Source organism: Gadus chalcogrammus, chromosome 4, assembly GCF_026213295.1.
Source record: "Gadus chalcogrammus isolate NIFS_2021 chromosome 4, NIFS_Gcha_1.0, whole genome shotgun sequence".
Classification (NCBI taxonomy): Eukaryota; Metazoa; Chordata; class Actinopteri; order Gadiformes; family Gadidae; genus Gadus; species Gadus chalcogrammus.
In genome coordinates this window covers 9511436-9533278 of record NC_079415.1, presented here as the reverse complement: position 1 = coordinate 9533278, position 21843 = coordinate 9511436, and the positions used below count along the sequence as shown (strand labels likewise).

The window sequence follows — 21843 nt, the reverse complement described above, 5'->3', positions numbered from 1 at the left end:
CCGAGTTGATTATCATTTAAAGTAGTGTTTAAAGTAGTAGTTTTGTTAGCTGGTTATAGCAAGGTATACCAGCCAGCTCCCACGTTTTTTAACCTCCAGAGCTCACTTGCGAGACAATACAATTAGGTTTTAGTTGTTCTCGCCTCTGCAAGCCATGCGTAGCCAGCAAACAGGATACGGGTTTAGTTGGAAGACCACAAAAGCCAGCAGGGGTAGACTATAAATAAGCACCTGATTAAAGGCGTTGACACTGATCTCAGATGTGATTATTTTTCTGCTCTTGTTAAATTTCCTTTAGCGTAAAAGCAAAAGCCTATGTTTACCCCCACACCTAAAATTTGACATAGGCCTATAAATGAAAAGCCTGTTTATAACGGTGTTTAATGGGAAATTTGCTTAAGCTTAGTTGTATAAATCACAGTTTGTTCCAGGAAGAACAAAAAAAGACTTGGTAAGTAAGACAAGTCTACAACTGTTCCATTTTCCTCGCAGCAAATACCTCCACGTTTTTCTGTCGGTGAAAGAACAGTGGATTGGTATTGATAAACAGCAAAAGGGTTTTTGGCAGGAATTTCCAATCAAACATTTCATATCGCCTGCAATAACCTCATAGAAACTTGATCACGAGCTCTTGGGCTTACTTGAAGAACAACGTGTTTTATCCTGAATATATATGTTATAATCTCGGAAATAATTACATGGTGTAACTTCCATAGAAGTTAGACCATGTCACCCGTTACACTTTTAACTGAACTGTGTGCCATTGTATTGGAATGAAAGACGTTTTATTCCAGACCCAAGGTAAGATGCGCAGCGATGACATTCATCACTTGAGTATGTGCCAAATTAAACAGTCTGATCTATTCTGCACACAGTGGACCCACAGTAGCTCAATACATTTTGTTGGTTTAACATGAATCAATTGACCAAACTATTAAAGACAAATAAAGCTTAGCTCAACCACAATAGGGACAATATTTGTCATGCTGAGGAAGTTGATTATTTTCTTCACAGTGCTTAACAGTGCTAGGGTTACATAAACACCTATTCATTAGGCAAAGCAAATGTTTCTAACATAGCTATCCATCATTCTGACACGTACCACGCCCACTTTTCCATTAAACCACAGCCGTAAGGGGGTGGTCCGTATTCTACGTCACAATCGACTCATTTAAATATGCATTCCGTTTGAGCCTGGGACTTGGCGATGCCTTTACTTTCCCCATAACGCTATGTACTAGCTCCCATTCATTTGTAGGCCTAAACTAAACTACATACTGAATACCATTAGGGTTTACGGAATGGGACCAAGAAGACGGTAGCGCCTCAAAACGACCACACTCGCGCCGAGGTCCATTTTAATCCGGAGAAAAAACTTGGAGGAACGAAGATACTCCCGAACTTCTTCGAATCGGCCAGGTAACGTAGCGTTCGCTCGGTGTGAACCTCCTGAACCGCTGCATGTCTTCAGATCATAGGGGGCTTCAACTTTTCAAACTGCACTGACGGGCGTCTTATGTCAGATCGTAAGAGCGGACGGATCCTTAATAGCACAGCACGTTTGTACAGAAGCTTATTAACGTCAATATTTCGGTGAGTAGAACGCATGCGTTTCATCTTGGCCGCACTTGGGTCCAAATCGAACACATTGGAAACCATTTCTGTTGGATGGACCAACTATGTGAGACATAACGACCGTCCAGTGATGGAATAGTAGGCTAACTTTATTTTTCATCCAAGGCCTGTAATTCACTTTTAACGTTGGAGGACTACTTTGAAAAATTTGGGATCAGATTTGTCCAGTCTCAAATTGTGTCTTTTAATTGGTGTCTGATTGTTCCATTAGGACGTCTACCTTTAAAATCTTCACCCTCAGGCTGGACTTAAGAAACGACCAGAAGTAATTTCATATTAAGCATTAGGTACAATGTAAAACAATGCAACTGTAGAGTATTATAGTAGTTCATAGTCTTCTTAAATTGATTGAATAAACGCGGTTAAAGTTGAGCTCTTGCTGATAATATCAGTTCAGATTTAACATTAGTAAATGCTTACACACCCTTAGTCTATGTAATAATCGTACAATAGCATCACATATTTAAAACAAATCTTTTATTTTCTCCAATTGCCTACCCTTTCAAAGCATAGTTTAACATATGGATCACATATTATGAATATTCAAATTGCGGTCCAGTCTGCTGTTTTAGAACACAACCCTGCAGGGTATGAATTCGATTTTTGTGCAAATGAACCATAGTAAGTCTGTCACCTTAAAACCAAGGCTCATTTATCAGTTTGACTGGAGTTCAGCGATATGCCATATTTTGTTTCACGTCATTAACTTCTATCCTGCTCAGAACAAAGTCTCATGCCAGGCAGGGACACATGCAGTGCAATGCATGTCACAAGAGCTTTTTTCTTGATGATCTCTTCTTTCACTCTCTAAAACAATGGACGAGTTCAGGCCTCTCAGTTCCTCCTGAAATGTTAAACACAGATTCAATAGTTTGAGCTTTCTAAATTACATTATTTACAAATGTTATAATGTGCACTTATTTAACTGAAGTAAATGGTGGTAAATGGTGCACTACTGCTCTGTTTTAAATATAATTAGCCTCCTAAAGGGATTCCAAGGAGGCTGTTCAATAATGAAAACAGCCAAATATTGACTTGCACACCATGAACATCTAAAAGTTGGAATTTGGAGGAGGAACCACGGAAAAAGGATTTCTCTCTTTGGTTATATAATATGTATTACGCTATATCAGTATATAGCTTGCTTGTATGGAATATTGCTATGTAGGTTCTCATATGCTTGATGACATTGGCTGTTTCACGTGTAGTTGCTGACCTCAGTTAGGCCTTGTTTATGAGGATAGAATGAACAACACTAAACCCAACCAGCCGGGGAAATCTGACAGAGACCAAAAACGACCACAGGGACCAGCTATAGTCTTTTCATTGTTCTGAATTGTGTGTGTGTGTGTGTGTGTGTGTGTGTGTGTGTGTGTGTGTGTGTGTGTGTGTGTGTGTGTGTGTGTGTGTGTGTGTGTGTGTGTGTGTGTGTGTGTGTGTGTGTGTGTGTGTGTGTGTGTGTGCGTCAGTGTGTGCAGAGAGTTTATTGTTTTGAAAACACTAAATCAGAAATCATATGGGGGGGGTACATTTTTCTCTCCCAAATACTTTGTGTGGTGGCTATAGGAGAAATAATAATAATACAACTTAACAAAAAGAAAACAACCTGTGTATGGAATTAAGTTATTATTTGTATTAATTTAGTTGAAAAATGATCTTCTTAAATGACCCTGGGAACCACAACTCCTCTCCCGTACATAATGAATGTTTTTTTTGTATTTTGATAACATTTTATGTAAAACATTACGGTCGATTCAATCTGTTGATGTATTTATCAAAATGATTTATTTAAAAAGGAACATTCTTGACAAACATATGTCACTCAACAGGATAGACCAAATCCTATTTTAATACACAATTGTTTATGCAAATAATTCCAAGCAATGCTTAGACCTGTGCAGGAAGGCTATAAACGCATTAGAATAGCCTCACTATAGAAAGACAAGGTTAAGTAAAGAGGGAACAAATGGATACAAATAATTGTAAATGTTATTGCAATTAGAATAGTTAATTGCAATTATTAGCAGATTTCATATATTTTGTTCTTTGATATTCTGCCTTCCTTTTATGTCGAAGGAATAGCATGTTGTCCAATGTATTCCCTTTCCCAGGTTTCTACATCGTAATCGAGGGCATTCTAACGTTGTCTGTTAGTCTAATTGACATTTGGCTCTTGGTCTGAATTTGACTATCGTCATTGGTTTCAATCTATAAAATGGTTGAATCAGTGGCTGCAGCAGAACTGAAGTTTTCCAAACTTCTGATGGACTCAACACTCTGGGTCATTTTCACAAATTCTTCAGGGGCTCTAAAGCCCTGTGTTGATCTTGTAACAAGACTCTTTAGTCCTCTTTGGTTGAACTTGGCCTGCATTGTCCTTTCCTTTACATGCCGTGATGTGTTCTGGCATGAAGCTGCGAAACTTGTTTCACAGGCTTGCGGCGCGAGATAGCCCGCCATGATACTGCAGAAATATATTTTGCAAAAAGACTATCCATCATTGCTTAAAGCTGCACACATACGGCTGAAAACTAAAATAACCGACACAGATGGAAATGAATGCATGAGGTAAGTTCTAGGTACAGGTATACTTCTGTCATACTGAGACAAATTGACGGATTAAATAGACTTTTCAGTCAGTAGCGGAGTGCCCGGATGCACCAGAAATGAATGCATTTCATAAGGTCGGGGGGCCTTTTATATTGCTGGATTCAAGCCTTAATTGATTTCATGCTGGGATTGCGCTGCCTTAGGAATCTGGCAGTAAAGACAGGAAATGATGAAAAAAATGGAAGTAGTCAGAGCGAGAGAGAGCGAGCGAGGGTCATGTAAGGCATCCTGTGTTTAAACGCTAAAGGAACAAGAAATGCTTTGTTCGGAGTGCACAGAAGCCTTAATGTGCTAAATGCATCTTTTTATGAAGCTCCGTGTCGGGACAGATGCTTGGCCTCTGACACAATTGACTTCTGTGTTTCCTGTATTGACCTCATGGATAGATAGAAATGGCTTCTGATTTTGAATCGATCTGCACCACTTGCGGATGGCTGGTGCATTGGCGAATAAGGCAACAGGATACCCCCGTAACAGAAGCTTCTAAAAGCTTTGCATTGTTTCCTTAAAGTCCCACATCAGAATGTACAACATTGCAAATGGGAGCCACTGCAGAGCTATGTTTGGCTGAGGGAACTGTTGGCCGAAGCAGTAGCCCAAGGGACAGAGAGGGAGAGAACTGGCCTAGTTGTGATGTCATGACGGCGGCTATTGGGACAACAGTTCTCATACTGCACCACCTTCCCTTCATGTTGAGGACAAATACACGAGGCCCCTTTCGTAATGCCTAATGGTGTTTCATTTTCGGCCTTAACCATGAACCCTTTGGTATTCATACTATCTCACTGCCATCGGACATCAAAATGTAGACGTGGTATTTGGGTAGGAAATCTTTGAATTGCGGTAGATGTCACTAATATTATAGGACTTTGTAGGAACCATAGAGGAGATGAACGTAGACATTTTTATCATTACAAGAATGCAACGTGTGTGTGTGTGTGTGTGTGTGTGTGTGTGTGTGTGTGTGTGTGTGTGTGTGTGTGTGTGTGTGTGTGTGTGTGTGTGTGTGTGTGTGTGTGTGTGTGTGTGTGTGTGTGTGTGTGTGTGTAATAACTAATATGTCTGTGTGTAATTAATCTATGCACTCTTTGTGTGTTTCCTCATCCTTCCCTTCCTGAGTCCAGTTTCTTCCTGTCAGATAGGGTCCACCCGCTCCTCACTCGCCTTGTGAAGGTTGTTGGAAACAAACCTCTCTGTACTGTATTGAGCCATCTGGTGGTGCTATATCTTAGAAGGAGACAATTAAACAACACAGCTTCAGTGTTCTGCCCACTGTATATCGCTCCCAAGGTATTTTAATTCACTAATAACAACAACGTCAACATTAAGATCACATTATAAAGATCAATTGTGACGAAGATTTGAATCCGATCGAAACGTAGTCCTCGTTCTTACTAGTGAAAATGAATACCTAGGATGCAATCCAAGTGTGAGGACTCCACACTTTCAAACGTTGTGTTAAAACCTGCAAAAAACATTTATTTGTTTTTATATGTCCTTCTACGACCAAAACTTTAGGTTGCTTTCACCATTCGTCATTACCATGAAGGTTATTTTGTACCTTTTCAAAACAAATTCATCACTATCTTTCTTGTGCGTAAACGAAAAGAGAGTCAGGTGGGAGATCACGGTCGCACCAAGGACGGTTCTTATCATCCAGAAGAGTTGAGCAGAAGTGCTGGCCGAAGTCCTTATTTGTATCAGCAATTCAAAATAGAATAGCAGCCATTCATCAGAAATTGTGTTTTCAAACGTTCAAATGTCGTAAACATTAAAAACTCAAAATGCACCCGAGATCGGACCGGTTTATATCCCCAGCTTACTTTGAAAGCATCTACACTTTTAGGCAGAGTTGATCTGGAACTCATCCCAAGTTCATTGGAATCTTTTTTTTTTTTTATCATTTGTCGTAGTTACTGAACCGTAAATGGATTCCACCGACGAGTCAGCTGCGTGTTTAACGCAGTAACGTTAAACAAGCGATTCCAACAAAAGATCAGCCGTTCACGGCCACTGTGCTCCATCTTATACGGTGTTCCCTACTCCCTAATTGGAGCCAGGTGTCCAGCTGCCGAGGGTGGTGGTGTTGGTGGTGGTGGGTGGGGGGGTTGGTGGGAGAGAATCGGGCTTAGCTGCGGAGGCCTTACAGCATGCTCAAATAATCTCATGGGAAGATTTCTCATAAAGCCAAACATAGCCTTGCTGAAATTAGACGCTCTGGAGGACAAATTACATCGGCGTTGTTCATTCGGAAAATGAAATCTGTCCCTGCAATTATTCAGTGTTGTTGTTGGCGCGGAGTGTAAATCATAGCCGGGGATGAAAAGGCTTGTGGTGCACAAGCGGAGGCCTCGCACACCCTGCTATGCGTCTCCTTGTGATTCAAAAGTTATATTGCTCCCAGCTGTGCATGGGACCTGTTTTAGTTTTGTCATGGAAATAATGAGGAATCGCCTATACTGTTTTGAGTGACCTGATGTTACCACATATGAACAATGATGTTTCTAGAAGAGGGGGGGGGGGGCTGTTTTCTGCACTATGTCACTTTTTCACTGTATCGTCTTTGTTAAAATGGTGGGTTTGTTGCCTTTTTTCGCCTCCAAAACCCAAATGGTTTCGGAGGGTAAAAAAATACCCGGGGATGTATGAGTCATCAAGGCAACCCTGTGACACTATTTTCAAATCGTTTTTTTTAACAATTCAAAAGCGATAGAGGAAGTGGTGCTAAGTAAACACAATTTCTTCTTTGTCTGTGCGACTGCAAAGAGAATAGGTGAAAAATGTGATGACGACGTAACCAGTGAAGAAACATTTTCTTCTGTTCATTGAAAGTCACTCCATCTCATTACGGAGCGACCACAGCTTTTAATTAAGGGAGAGCTTGTTGACAACCTCAAGGAACACCTCCTTGGAACATATTATCAAGGTGAATGTTTCCCAATGTTTCTCTTGGGCGGCTCTACAAAGGAGAGCCCCGTTGGCCGGGGAAAAATCTTTGAACTGGTTTTGATTTCAGGACAGCTGCTTTCTGTTTTGCCACTTTCGCCAAAGGTACAATTTGTACGCGTAATTGTTTTTGTAGGTGGTTAGTCCAGTTAATTCCCATAAACGTTTCCATCCAAACGAATAGCCCCTGGCATTTTGTTAGCAGATGACCTGACTGCCTTTTTAACACTTTTTCAACGGATTACTTTTTTTTTGAAGATACAATAATGGGAACGTAATTCAAAAAGATTTGTTAAGTACGGTAGTTGGAAACCTGCGCCTATGGGGACATGCAGAGTGTAAGCTATGACTTGGGATGTTCAAGCAATTGTATCCAAGGGTGCATAGAAAGGTGGACCCGTTGCAATGGTTCAGAATAGTTCTGATTAGCTCGTTAGCTTCAAGAAGGCTCAAACCATGTGTACTTATACCCCCAGCATTCTCACACAGCCTCCATACCGTGTGACCCTGAGCGGACAGATTTCTTAGGGGGAGTAGGCAGTAGATGAGCAAATGGTGAGTTTGGTGGGGAGACCATGCTTGGTAAAGGACAACCATAAACCACCTGTCTGTCATTTGTCACTACTGGTAACACTACGACTGTGCCAAGTGAATGAGAGCACCTGGTGTATTCTTGTCTCTTGTGTTGCCACTCGTGTGTGTGTGTGTGTGTGTGTGTGTGTGTGTGTGTGTGTGTGTGTGTGTGTGTGTGTGTGTGTGTGTGTGTGTGTGTGTGTGTGTGTGTGTGTGTGTGTGTGTGTGTGTGTGTGAGAGTGGTAATGACAACAGGGTCTTTACTGCATGGTTAAAAGCAATGCGTGACCCATATATAGCATTGATTGAAGGTCAGGAAAAAGTAGATAAAAATAAATGAACAGCCATTGACCAATAATCATCCCCTTAACTTTATTATCCTTATTCTGATAATCAATTTAACTTGTTTATTTTTCCTTGGATATGCTTTTTCCTTATGGTCGTTCATATCAAGCAACTATTACCATTGTATTATCCTTTTCGTTTTTCACCATCTTTAACGTTACCTCCCACATGTATAGAGTAACACTGTTGCAGAGTTGAGGCCCAGGTCATAATATGTGCCAGCTGTGATGTCACAGCTGGGACTCATTCTAATATCTGCTAGCTAGCCAATCATTTGAAAGAAAAAGGCCCCCGAACCAGCCAACCCAAAGCCAATAGAATGTTTAAAAAGGAATATCTGCCCAATGCTTCATTTGAAGAGTTTGAGCAATGTTTTTGTCAGAAATACGTAATATTGTCATTGTCAAAAAAATATATAATACAATAAACAGAAATATATATAATTTCAATAAATAATCAGTTTTGTCAGAAAAAAGTGAAATAATACGTACAACAAATGAAAATAAAAAAATTCAATAACAAATTAAAACCATGCAGCACTTCCAAGAGCCGATTCTTCTCTCTTTTGCGTAACACCCCGCTCCCTCGATCCTCTCTCCGTGCAGACCAGCGATGGTGAACAGCAGGGTGGTCGAGGCTCCCGCCGTAGCGGTGATGGGCGGCGGTGGGGGCGTCGGCGTCGGCGTCGGCGTCGGCGTCGGCGGTGGAGGAGGAGGCGGCGGCGGCGGCGGAGGCGGCGGCGCGGTCGTGGCCAGGAGGCTTTGCGGTGGCTGCGGGGACCGCATCGCCGACCGCTTCATGCTCTTCTCCATGGAGCGCTACTGGCACACGCGCTGCCTGAAGTGCTCCTGCTGCCACGCCCAGCTGGGGGAGTACAGCAGCACCTGCTACAGCAAGGGGGGCATGATCCTCTGCAAGAACGACTACATCAGGTGAGCGCCGAGCCCCGGTCCGAGATCACCTTGTTTAGGGGTGGGAAACGGGACCGTACTGGCCGTCTGGCACTAAAACACCAGTGAGTAGAAGAGTTTGTCAAAGTGAAGTTGTGGTGCTGGATCTGTCTTAAGAGCATTTAGTGTGGGTGAGCCCTCTCACCACGGATGTAAACAATAGCAGCATAGCGCTGTCCTCTTTTGGAATCGACGCTTATTATGGAGTTTGTGAAAGTTCGGAGGCCAAAAATCGGGTAATTGCCCCACAAGCCTTTTATAGAAAGTGTGATATTGCCAGGGTTTACATTTGTGGTCAGGGCGCACACAGGCTAATGGGCTTCAGCAGAATCATGTCATTCTGGCACACAACAAAGTGATTTTGACAAATTATATTGGTAAGGGAGGTTCGAGGGAAGCCAGCAAGCGAAAGTTAAACTAAATGTCACTATGGCTACTTTTAGGACTGCAAACTAAAATAATGTGGTTTTGGGGTAGAAGGTCGGGATAATAATCACTAGACTGATGAATTTTAACACTGCATCTTCAGTGTTTGATTTCAGCATACATTTTTCGTCAAACTTATACTTTTAACTTCTTGTTGATGTGTGTTTGTTATTTCTTCACTAAGATAGATAGATAGAAGATAGAAAAAAAAATTTTTGATCGATGGACCTTGGATAGATATTCATATTTGACACCAAATTATTGAACAATAATTACAATGAGATCTTGTTTTTGGCTTTTTAATGTCTTTTTTGAGGTGTTTGCTGTTGTGTATTTAATTTACTTTTATTTTGCAAGGCTAAAATAAATCAAGTGTGATTTACAGCAAACAACTGATTAAGCTGTTCGAACGTCAAGAATGGTACATTGGAGAAAGACAGTTGAGGTGACAGACAAAAATATACCTGCTGAACTGGAACTGGCAAGCATTTAGAGTAGGTCACATCAACATTATGCAGTCTTACCAGTACTCCTACATGGAATAATTTCCATGTTTAAGATTAGATGGATAAGATAAACTACTATGGTATCGGGAAACCTTAATGTACACACACACACGCACGCGCGCACACACACACACACACACACACACACACACACACACACACACACACACACACACACACACACACACACACACACACATTCCACATTTGATTCCAATAGGGGACAAAAATAAATTATTTTCTTTTTATTAGTATTATTAGTTATTATTTGAATGGCATCCCAGTTATGATACGTGGTGTGCTGACGGCAGAACGTTGTGTGTGTGCGTGCAGGCTCTTCGGACACAGCGGTGCATGCAGTGCTTGTGGCCAGACGATCCCAGCCAGTGAGATGGTGATGCGGGCGCAGGGCAATGTTTACCACGTTAAGGTGAGTCTCACACCGCTTGTAATGTATGCTGTTGAAGATGTATTGTTCTTAAAGTGCTGCTATGTTTAAATGAACTTCTGTAACCTACATTGGTGGGGGTTTTGATGAAGCAGACCAAAGTAAATACAACCTTAATGATTGCAATTACAATTCATCACCCTGTTTTTTGATGCATTTCTTAATATCTAATTAGACTTTTTCCGAAACCACCACAAAGTGTGAAGGATTTAATGTCATGTTAAACCCTTGGTCGGTCTGTCTCTCTCTCTCTCAATCTCTCTCTCTCTCTCTCTGTCTCTCTGTCTCTCTGTCTCTCTGTCTCTCTGTCTCTCTGTGTCTCTCTCTCTCTCTCTCTCTCTCTCTCTCTCTGTCTCTCTGTCTCTCTCTCTCTCTCTCTCTCTGTCTCTCTCTCTCTCTCTCTCTCTCTCTCTCTCTCTCTCTCTCTCTCTCTCTCTCTCTGCAGTGTTTCACCTGTGCTACCTGTAGAAACCGGTTGATGCCCGGGGACCGCTTCCACTACATCAACGGAACCATCTTCTGTGAACACGACCGGCCCGGGGGGGGGCTGCTCAGCCACCCCACCTCCCTGATGCCAGACCAGAAGGTGGGGGCAGGAGGAGGAGGAGGAAGGGCTCCTGACAGGCACACACATTTTGGCTGTGAAACAATTTCATTAAAGTGCCATGGAAGTTAGTACATCAACCCACGCCGGCGTGTACCATCGTGTTTTAGTGTTGCAGTTTTTCTGCCACAAATGTATTAATATTTGATTTGATCATTTTGATTGATTGAGTTGATGACTGATAAAGAAAATCCCTAATGGGGCGCCCCTGTGGCTCAGCGGGTATGTGCTTACCATTAAGGAGGTCCTGATCGCAGCGACCCGGGTTCGATTCCTGCCCGCGGTCCTTTGCTGCGTGTCCTTCCCTCTATCTCCCATACCCTCCTGTCTATCTCAATCTATAATAAAGCATAAAAATGCAAACAAAAATCGTAAGAAAAATATCTTAATTTCCTATTTAGGATTATGGAACACTGATCTTTTATTTGCATTTCTTTGCCGTTTTAGGTGTGCTGAGGAGATGAAGAAGAGAAAAAACCCAACACGTGCCTTACCCCCACCCGGCCGGCCCCTCCCCCTCTCCCGTCACCCCCCCCCCACCCCCCCCCAGTGTCTCCTTCCCTGACGTCACCGCGGTGGACTTCCTGAACCCCGCGAGACTCTGGAGCGGTCGCCATGGCAGCCAGGACACCGCTTCACCCGGTGGGATGAAGCTTTGGACCATACGTACCGGTTCTTATACATACAGCACACTCGAACCTGGGGGAGGAGCTACGGACAGACCGACCACCCTGAAAGACTGTCGCAGCCCAGCGACAAGACGAACCACAGATTCATTCATTCATTCACGGGAACGCGTTCTAATGACTCTTAGGATCGGGATCATCGTCGGTGGCCGTTGAATCACGAGGAAGAGCAGAAGGCACCATCGCTAAGCTAAGAGGATCAATACGAGAACACGTGTATTCACCGAACAACACCGTGGGCGGTATATCTTGTGATGTTATTAACTGTTGAATGTTTCCTTACGCTGCTGCAAGGAACATTTAAAACAGCCTGTTATGACAGAAGGAAAAATGTTATCATCAAACATATATATATATAAATATATATATAAGATGTCAGGAGGAATATGTCTGGATTTTGACATTGTGGAACATATACGACCGTATTCATGTCATCATAATGACAGGTTTCATTTTTCACATAACTCGACTGGAACTTCTCCTAATGGTTTATCTTTTTATGTCATTGTTTTGGAGAACATTTACTTCGGAAGTCTGCAGTCCCTGAGCTACGTTCGTCCAACGGAGGGCAGTCCATAGCAACAGCGTAACCACGGCGTATGTCGTGTGACGACATATGCTGATGATCTCATCCTCCTGTTTGTGTTAGTAAGGTGATGGTATGGTGGGACCTGTCAGGGCAACGCTTCTCAGTGGCGGAGGGATGGAGGCATTTTTAGGGCTTTTCTTTTCAAAATCTTGCGTTCTTCTGCTCTTTTCTGCTCCCTTTCTCTTTACAACACTCAAATCTCAGCTAAAGCTGATAAAATAAAGGTGTGCAGTAGTGCTTAAAAGTGATTAGAAGTGGTTTTAAAAAAGGAGATTCTAATGGCAGAACTGATCACATGAACATAATGTTGGTATTTGTGCGTGTGCTATGTTGTTAAGGATTGTCTGTGTCGTTACGTTCTGCATTTTTATTGGCCCCAAAGCCTGTCGTTCCAATGCTAAACATTTGAGAGAGAGAGCGTAAAAACAAAGCGTTTGCCAAAATAATGTTTAATGTGCCATTCACCTGTGTCTTTCCTGTTAGCGAGTTTAGAGGGATTTAACAGTTGCCGTTGGTGTCTCTATCATCTGAATAACTCCTAAAAAAGGATTGACGATGACATTAATTCATTTTGTTGTAATTATTTAAATATTTATTTAAAAAGCGACAAATACGGTGAATGCAGACAATGTTGCCGGTGAAACACAGTGTTCTCATCTGACGTTTGAATCTTTTTGCTTATGAATCAAAAGTGATCCGTGTGAAATATGGGAGAATGGAGAGTTTGACGCCAGTTGTCTGCTTGGCAAATGCCATCCGTTTTTTCTAAATTTCTCAACCTTATTGGATTTCCTTTTGGATGCACACTGTCAAAACAATTATGAACGAGAAATTCAACTGAACACAATAATACAAAGCCTGTTTGATCTTATAACATTAAATTACAATGACATTATGAAATAAATTAAAGGGATCAGCATGGTCTCTTTATGTTTTCTGCAACCATTTTCAATAAGCTCATTCTCATCTGGTCTCCGTCCAACGTAAACACATATTCTTCAATAAGCCACACATTTGTGAAGTAATTTTCTCGTATCAATTTCTCACGCCGTTGTCCACTTCAATAATCACATGACATGGTCCGTATCTTCCGGTTAGACTTCTTGATGACGCTGCTTCTACCAGCAGCTGCTATGGGGTCAGTCATAGCAAAACCCTGTTCCTAGCAGCTTAATATCTCCCGATTATTGATGTTAAATAGTGGTGATGGTGGTTGGATTACCTATAGTGGGTTAGTTGTTTGTGTGATCCTGAAGTGTATGACCCACCTTAAGGTCACTATGACCCCTGTGACCTCTTGTGCCTATCTGTTTCAATGGTGTGGTCTATTTTGTGCCATGATTTTGTTTTTGTTTTGTTTTGGGTGTTTCTTTTGTTGCCTTAAAAATGTTGTTTTACACTGTGCTGGAAAGTACATAAAGTAAAGTCAATAAATATAGTATTATTAATACTCTTTCTCTCTGGTTCATAACAATAATTATCGTCATGGTTGCACTATTCAATCCATCAGTTGACAGTTGGGTGAGAATTTTAGTTTAGGAATAATTTTCGAAACATATCTAGTTATCTTTGACTTGCATAACAGATATGACATTTCTCATGTCATGAGAATAAATTGTGTGATTTAAAAGTATACAAGACTGAATATAGTCATTTGATATTGTTCTGATTTGGTTGATGCGTTAGCAATAAATACCTCATGCCTTCTGCTCTACACTAACCACAGTGAGAACTCATTTAATTATAGATAAATAATTATAAAATGTTTTTTAATTAATTCAAAATAAATTCTGTTTGCAACTGCTCATCTGCAAAATCACTTATGGATCAAGTAAAAGTAACGTAAAAGGTTAACTTAATGTTCTAAATAATACTACTAGCCTTTGTGCAAAATTACCAATTTTCTAAATACTCTTTTGACTCTTTACATCATATCAGTACTAGACTGTCTTGTATCTGTGACCTAGCAATAGTGTGTCCGTTGATTTTGTGCTACAGGGTGACTAATAGTTTATATAGTTAATAGTTCTGTGCGAGCATGAAATTCAGGCCATGAATTGGAAAGCTAGAGGCACAGGATTACTCACGTGGTTATCGTTTGGATAATACCCTTCAGATGTTAAATGGTTATGGTTGGGAATAAAACCGTTTATATGATTATGGTTAGGGAGGCAGCCTGTATAAACCAAATTTCATATATGCTAGGTTGTTGACAGGTTAGAAACAATTGATAAGATGTGATTCACGTTGCATTTTCATATTTAATATAATTTCCATGTATGATTATTTCTAATTCGGCAGAGATTGGATATTAATTTATTCAATTGACACTTTTAGTGTTGATTGAAATGCACAAATGCAAAATCATTAACATATGCAAATTATTTTAATTGCAATTATCTCCATATCTTCATAAGCATGTGGGGGAGTCTTCCAATCTCTCTCTATGGTGCAAGTTATATGACATGTTCAAACTAATCAGGATTCATCTGCATGCCGTTCATTAACTCAACAATTCAAGAACCAATTATCCAGCGTATCTCAAGTGGCTTTGGGTCTGCTCAGCTGTGAAAAGGAGAACAAAGTTTATATTCTGACAGTGGTCTCCCTCTTGATTCCACAAATGAAATTCTCTTTGCCACGCTAATCTGACTGAACACGAGTCAAAGACAAGAGAATTATAATTACATCAAGTTAAAATATTAAATCAAATCAACAAATACAGTCAAAATATAACTTTTACAAACAAGTACTTCTGCAGTTTTCATGAAAATTCACATTCACAACTTGCAAAATTACTGCACTGTGATGTCAACAGCTCTATGATGTCAGCCGTACCATGATGTCAGTGGCACTATGGTATCAGGCATGCTGTGAGGTCAGCTCTACTATGATTTCAGCTGTATTGTGATGTCAGCTGTACTTTGATGTCAACAGCACTGTGGTGCTAAGCATTATGATGTCAGCTGTACTGTGATGTCAGCTAGTGATGTCAGCTGTGCTGTGATGTCATTTGTACTGTGATGTCAGCTGTAAAGTGGTGTCAGCTGTACAGTGATGTCTGCTGTGCTGTAATGAAAGCTGTACTGAGATGCCAGCAGCATTGTGGTGCTTAGCATTGTGATGTCAGCTGCACTGTGATGTTAGCTGTACTGGGATGTCAGCTGTACAGTGATGTCAGCAGTACTGTGATGTCAGCTGTACTGTGATGTCAGCAGTACTGTTATGTCAGCTGTACAGTGATGTCAGCAGTACTGTGATGTCAGCTGTACTGTGATGTCAGCAGTACTGTGATGTCAGCTGTACAGTGATGTCAGCTGTACTGTGATGTCAGCTCGTGATGTCAGCTGTGCTGTGATGTCATTTGTACTGTGATGTCAGCTGTAAAGTGGTGTCAGCTGTACAGTGATGTCAGCTGTACTGTGATGTCAGCTGTAATGTGATGATAGCAGCACTGTGGTGCAAAGCATTGTGATGTCAGCTGTACTGTGATGTTAGCTGCAAAGTGATGTCAGCAGTACTGTGATGTCCGCTGTACTGTGATGTCAGCAGTACTATGATACCAGCAGATCTGTGATGTCAGCGGTACTGTGATGCCAGCTGTACTGTAATGTCAGCTGTACTGTGATGCCAGCAGCATTGTGGTGCTAAGCATTGTGATGTCAGCTGTACTGTGATGTCAGCTAGTGATGTCAGCTGTGCTGTGATGTCATTTGTACTGTGATTTCAGCTGTAAAGTGGTGTCAGCTGTACTGTGATGCCAGCTGTACTGTAATGTCAGCTGTACTGTGATGCCAGCAGCATTGTGATGTCAGCTGCACTGTGATGTTAGCTGTACTGTGATGTCAGCTGTGCAGTGATGTCAGTAGTACTGTGATGTCAGCTTTACTGGGATGTCAGCAGTACTTTGAGGTCAGAATTTGGATCAAATATGTTTTGTCAATCTTCAATTACTCTTCAATGAGCCAAGACCAATCCCAAACCATCAAGGAATGAATGGGGAAGCAATTTATAATTTGGCAAAATTAGAAAGGTAAAACAAAGTTTAAGATAATAAGCTCACTGGCTCGTTCTCTCACGCTCGCCACAACAAGCCAGAGACACAGCTGGGAGAAGTGGTTTATCAAGGACGTTGAAATGTCGTCAGTTACTGATTACAAAGCAAATGGCTACATAAGTAATCAGTAACACAATCAGTAATGTAGTATAATGTCCAGGGCCTTGCCAGTTATTAAGTAGCTCCATCTGCTGTTCCTGCATTCTTATTGATGCCTGCACTAGTAGAGTATTAGCTGCTTTGGAACGTGAATCCATTTTCTTTGTTGTTTCATCCACTTGGTAATTTGTGACAACAGCAAACAAACAACTTGCAACATTCGGCCTTTGAAGGGTTTTTTAAATAATATTAATTTAATTGAAGGTGTGTCGCATTGATGGGATGTGAAATAACTTGATTTGGGATTGGAACTTGGAATCACTTTGTTGTGAGATATATAGGCGCTCCTCGAACGCTGCTCTGTCTCTTATTTCACTTAGAGAGGAAGAAAATGGAATGTGCCACTGGGGGAAATGGGCAGCAAATGAGTTTTTGTTGCTGAGAATGTGTTGAGAGTCGAGTTTGGAATGTATGCTGTGTTCCCCCTAATACATTATTTCCTAACACATTGGGACTTAATATGTGTATATCTCCGAGGTTTAGCGGACTATTTGTTTTGGAGCAGTGTTGATACTTCCCAGAATTCCGAACATGAACACAAAGGAAGCAATATGCTGAGATTGTTTTTTTTGTTCTCAATCTCTCCAGATTATAAAAAATGGGAAATAGAGTTGGGTGGAGTAATGTGCAGTGTTTTAAAGGGATGTTATTATGGGCTGTTTGATGTTGATGGAAACAAAGAGATTTTGAGAATGCAATCTGAGTTGGCTTACATATTGACTGTAAAGACTAGTTTGAGCCTCTGAATGTTTTATTCTTTAGAATGTAAGGTTATGATATTATTCGAGCCGCAGAAATATGGATCATCAGGACAATGACATCAGCCAAGGCTGCAGTGTTTTGCGGCTGTAGCCTATAAGAAGACATTTGAAAGAGCTTTTTGAATGGAGCAGACTTTGTCCTCGATGTGATTAGTGATGACTGAAAATACAACGGTTGAAGAAAAACGGCAAAAATGAAGGCTATTTGCATTATTATATATATTTCGATTTATTAAAACTAGCGTGGAGGCAAATATTTTTTTACGTAGAAAAGGGGGGAGGTCGAGATAGCAATTTCATCATCCGATCACGTTTTTTTTTCTTGAATAATTAAACTGATCTTCTTAATTAGCTCAATTAAGTTGATTTGACCACGGAACGTTGCCATATGGCGCGAGGAAACAAAGGAGGGGGAACTAATTAAGAGTAAAATAATGAGAATTTTAATTAACTGGTTCCCTAGATGTCAGCAAGCAGAGACGCCGAGTTGTCATCAAAGCGTCCTGTTGTGCTCTCTCTCTCTCTCTCTCTCTCTCTCTCTCTCTCTCTCTCTCTCTCTCTCTCTCTCTCTCTCTCTCTCTCTCTCTCTCTCTCTCGCTAATTAAGTCTGTAAATGAATTAGAAACTTGAACTTGAGCCCACATCTGACATCGACATTTGTAGGTAAAAGGAAATACATTCAAATAATAATTGCACCTTCTCATAGCTAAGCTATGAACCGCCGTGGACAGAAACCCTTATTGTGAAGAGACAAAAAAGTAGAGGGAAGCCGCTGTAACCTACATGTTTAATATAAATGTTAAATTGTAGTTTGTGTCTCTCCTAAATTAGGCCTACTGTTCTTTCAAACAAATGTATGCATCGTGCAGTACGCCAATCGCAAAGCTGTTTGGCTCATTTGCCTTATAAACTAAGTTATCGTGCACAGTTTCTATTAGTTCTCGTACACGCGCAAATGTCTCACAGATAAATTCGTTTTTAAACTTTTGTTTTGAATGATTGACTTTGACTGAACATTGCAACTCACGCTGTGCTGTTGCTGGGTTGTATAGACTACTTTATCCTGAAAGCTCAATATTTACTGCAATTTTGCAAGCGTATTCCATCTCACATTATTGGGGGAGGGAAAAAAACACGTTCTTAGATCTTTGGCTTGCGCTACAATCAATGTACCTACATTTTACATTGTTGTGCTATTTGCAACAAAAAAAGCAGTCCATTGTGTGTGTGTGTGTGTGTGTGTGTGTGTGTGTGTGTGTGTGTGTGTGTGTGTGTGTGTGTGTGTGTGTGTGTGTGTGCGTGAGTGTGCGTGTGTGTGTGTGTGTGTGTGTGTGTGTGTGTGTGTGTGTGAGTGTGTGCGTGAGTGCGTGCGTGCGCGTGCGTGTGTGTGTGTGTGTGTGTTTGTGTGTGTGTGTGTGAGATTGTGTGTGTGCGCGTGTGACCCGCAGCCGTGTATATTTTAATGCGCACCAGTGGGTGAGTAGAGGAGAGTGCTGGGTGCTGCAAATTGCATCTGTTCCTAATTACAGAGTGCTAATGAAAGCCTGTATTCCTGGTCGGCCTACTGAGAACAGGGCTGGCACCCAACCTGTATCACAGCCTACGATTGAAGACAGCAGGTATACATGCACGGGGATATGCTGCTGCTAGGCAAAGACTACGCAACAAGGATGTAAAGTGTGACTGTAGCCAGGGACGGTTACTTGTCGTACTCGATATGACGAGACAAGAGTAGGCCTATAGCATGGCACAGCAGCTGTTGTTCTTTAGTTCGGCATCGAGTTTATCTTCATAATATACTGTTGTTTCAGCAGTTCTCAGTTATGTGAACGTTGTGTTAGAAAATACATTTTTAGATCCTCTTTCGACTGCTAGTTGAACTAGAACTGTCTCAGTATTTGTGTCGCACATCGAGTAGAATACAATTATAAAATAAATGACCTCCCATACTGTACATGTATGTTGTTATTACGACAGAGATATCTTAGCTTACTGTCTTATTCAGATTCAAGTGTTCTAGGAGTTGCACCTGATGGCTCCTACCCAGCAGTGATGAAGAGAGGGTTGTTTCACGGCTCACTGTGGCTGGGTGAAGATCTCCTCAAAGAGTTTCCTTCGGTTTAAATAGCTTTTCTAGACATTCTTAGGGCTGGTGTGTCACTTAATACCTCTAAAATACATTTACATGTCGTCATTTAGTACATGCTTTTATCCAAAAATTACTCACAAGGTCAGGCAGAGATCAATCAAAGTATTTACTTAAAATTGGGGTAGCTACAACAAATGTGCTCCTGCACAACAAAGTCTGTATACAAGACTGGACAACTGGAGAGAGTGCAGAGTAGGTCAGAAATACAAAAAATACCAATAATAACACACACTTGACTTCCCCCCTTGACTAACCTTTCCCTGTGTTTCCAAAATATCCAGTCAGTGCTCTGTCTCTCATTTGCACATGAGAGAGCGTAAGATGTGAAGAAGGTGAGGCTTTTATCTTGTACTTTCATCTCGCAGGAGAGTCGTAGATTAAGGTTAAGAGGCTTTTCCCCCCTCTGTCTCGTTATCAGCTAGAATCTTCTGTTTGCTCACTCACTCCCCTCGGGTGACTTGGGGAGTGAATGAGTTACACAACAAGATTTAGATTTTCTCGTGACACACGCTCAACTGACAGTCACAGAGCTATTAAGCGCCCCAATATGTCCTGTGATTTATTGGGCTCATTTGACGGTTCGCCACGTCGCAACTTCACTAGATGAGAAATGCAACAGCACACGCACGGCTTGTGTTGCACAATTTTGGATTGCAGCACAGCGAGAGTGCCTCTCTAAACACATCAAATAGATTTAGAAATTGATTAAAGATGAGCTAATGTACTTAGCATTAAGGTACACAACTCCCTGTTGGTTGGTTGCCCTATGCCAGACCGAGCAAAGCAAGAGCCTCGACAAAGCATAAGTCAAATATAATACTAATTATTATGATTTTTATGATAATATGTTTCTTTATGTATTTCCACAATAGGATGGAGGTGAAACACTTTCAATCAGGGCTCTGTCTTGAATACAGAATAATAAAGATTCATCTGTATGCTAGATTCTTCAAAAATGTAATTGTAGAGAAGGATAAATGCTGTGAGATAACAACTCAATACATTCAGCAAATAGTTAATGAATAAATGAAATAGAGATTTTTCTTTTGTTGATTTCCTTTATCATTATTGACTTTCCAAAGGATTTTGCACTTTCATTCAGGACTCTTGCTCTTGTTGTGGTGGTGTTGGTAAACTATATCATTAGCCGTCTCTTTAATTGGCCCTATCCACAAAACACATTCCTTTGAACGAATGGAATGAGTCTTGCGAAGTAATAAAGTGAGGTCATAAAATGTGATGAGAAAAGAGGATGCCCAAATGGTTTATGACAGTGTATAGCTATGTATGTCTGCAAACATTCGGATAAAGTTTTGAACAACCTTGGACAAGGAATCTGACTCACTCAAGCGATAGAAATATGCACATCCACAGCCTCAAACATGGCCTTTCAGTACTGTTTCTTTCCGCTAAATGATCTACGTTCCATGCTATGCCGGGCCTAGCCACATTTATGTTGTCCTGTCAAACCACCAGCCCTCTCTCTGTCTCCGTGACCTATGCAACCACAGGGATGCAAACAGACCGAAGACATGGGACAAAAACAAGCAAGAAATGTCCTGTGATCTTATGTAACAGTGATGTCATTATTTAAATCTCCTTGTAAACACAAATTCCCCACATGAACTCTGGACGGAATATAGTTTGTTATGTCATTGTTTATTGTTTATACCATTTTAAGAAGACACAGATGGGAGAAGGAGTCACATCTAACGAGGCACAGGTTTTCATAGTAGAATATAATCACTTCCCGTTAACAGTTTGACTGTCTTATGGCCTCACTGGCGTCGCATCAGGACTGCTCTGTGTGGTTGTGATGTCACAAGTTGGCCTTCACTTATGCATGTGGGGGTCATTTAAGGACGTGTCCTTTATTCTCAATGTTGATTCAAACCATGCATGTCAGGTCTCTGGTCTGACCACACACACACACACACATACACACATACACTTGTTGAGGAAACGTATATAAAGTCTGAGTATTTCCTATTGGACCTGCAGACAGACAGGAAAATGTATATTTTTGATGGGCAGCATGTAAACCAACATGGAGATCACTCAGATGTTAAGTCTTGTTAGGAGAGTCATGAGAACCCCTAGTGGGTGTATGGGGTATGGGGCAGATCCTAGGAATGTTTTTCTATTTGTTTGTATGGTCACTTTATCATTTGACTGCACTAATACTGTTTTATCAACCATCTGCATGTCAATTCCTCTGCAGGAAGTAGTCTCTCCTTGGGATAGATACAGATCGATTGTATTATATTGTGTTGGGTTGTGTTGTATTTTATTGTGTTGTTTTGAATCGTGTTTTATTCTGTCCACTAAATCGATGCAGTAGCCTGCTACATCCCCATGATTTTTGAGCAAATCCATTGTTTTTTCACTTGAACATTTCT

General features: G+C 41.1%; 1 protein-coding gene across 1 annotated transcript; it reads left to right on the top strand.

Annotated features, from left to right (window-relative positions):
• Positions 1-4198: 4198 nt before the first annotated feature.
• lmo4a (LIM domain only 4a) lies at positions 4199-11594 on the top strand. The gene is made up of 6 exons (XM_056587762.1): positions 4199-4203; positions 8715-8773; positions 8843-9041; positions 10325-10421; positions 10885-11025; positions 11491-11594. The coding sequence occupies exons 1-6, from the start codon at positions 4199-4201 to the stop codon at positions 11497-11499; spliced, it is 510 nt and encodes a 169-aa protein (XP_056443737.1). The 3' UTR covers positions 11500-11594.
• The last annotated feature ends 10249 nt before the right edge of the window (positions 11595-21843 follow it).

Bases quoted from the DNA above. Each gene is read 5' to 3' on its own strand.
- lmo4a (XM_056587762.1), top strand. The intron at 8,774-8,842 runs GTGGGGGCGTCG...GCGGCGGCGGAG, and splicing joins CGTAGCGGTGATGGGCGGCG to GCGGCGGCGCGGTCGTGGCC. The intron at 9,042-10,324 runs GTGAGCGCCGAG...GTGTGCGTGCAG, and splicing joins TGCAAGAACGACTACATCAG to GCTCTTCGGACACAGCGGTG.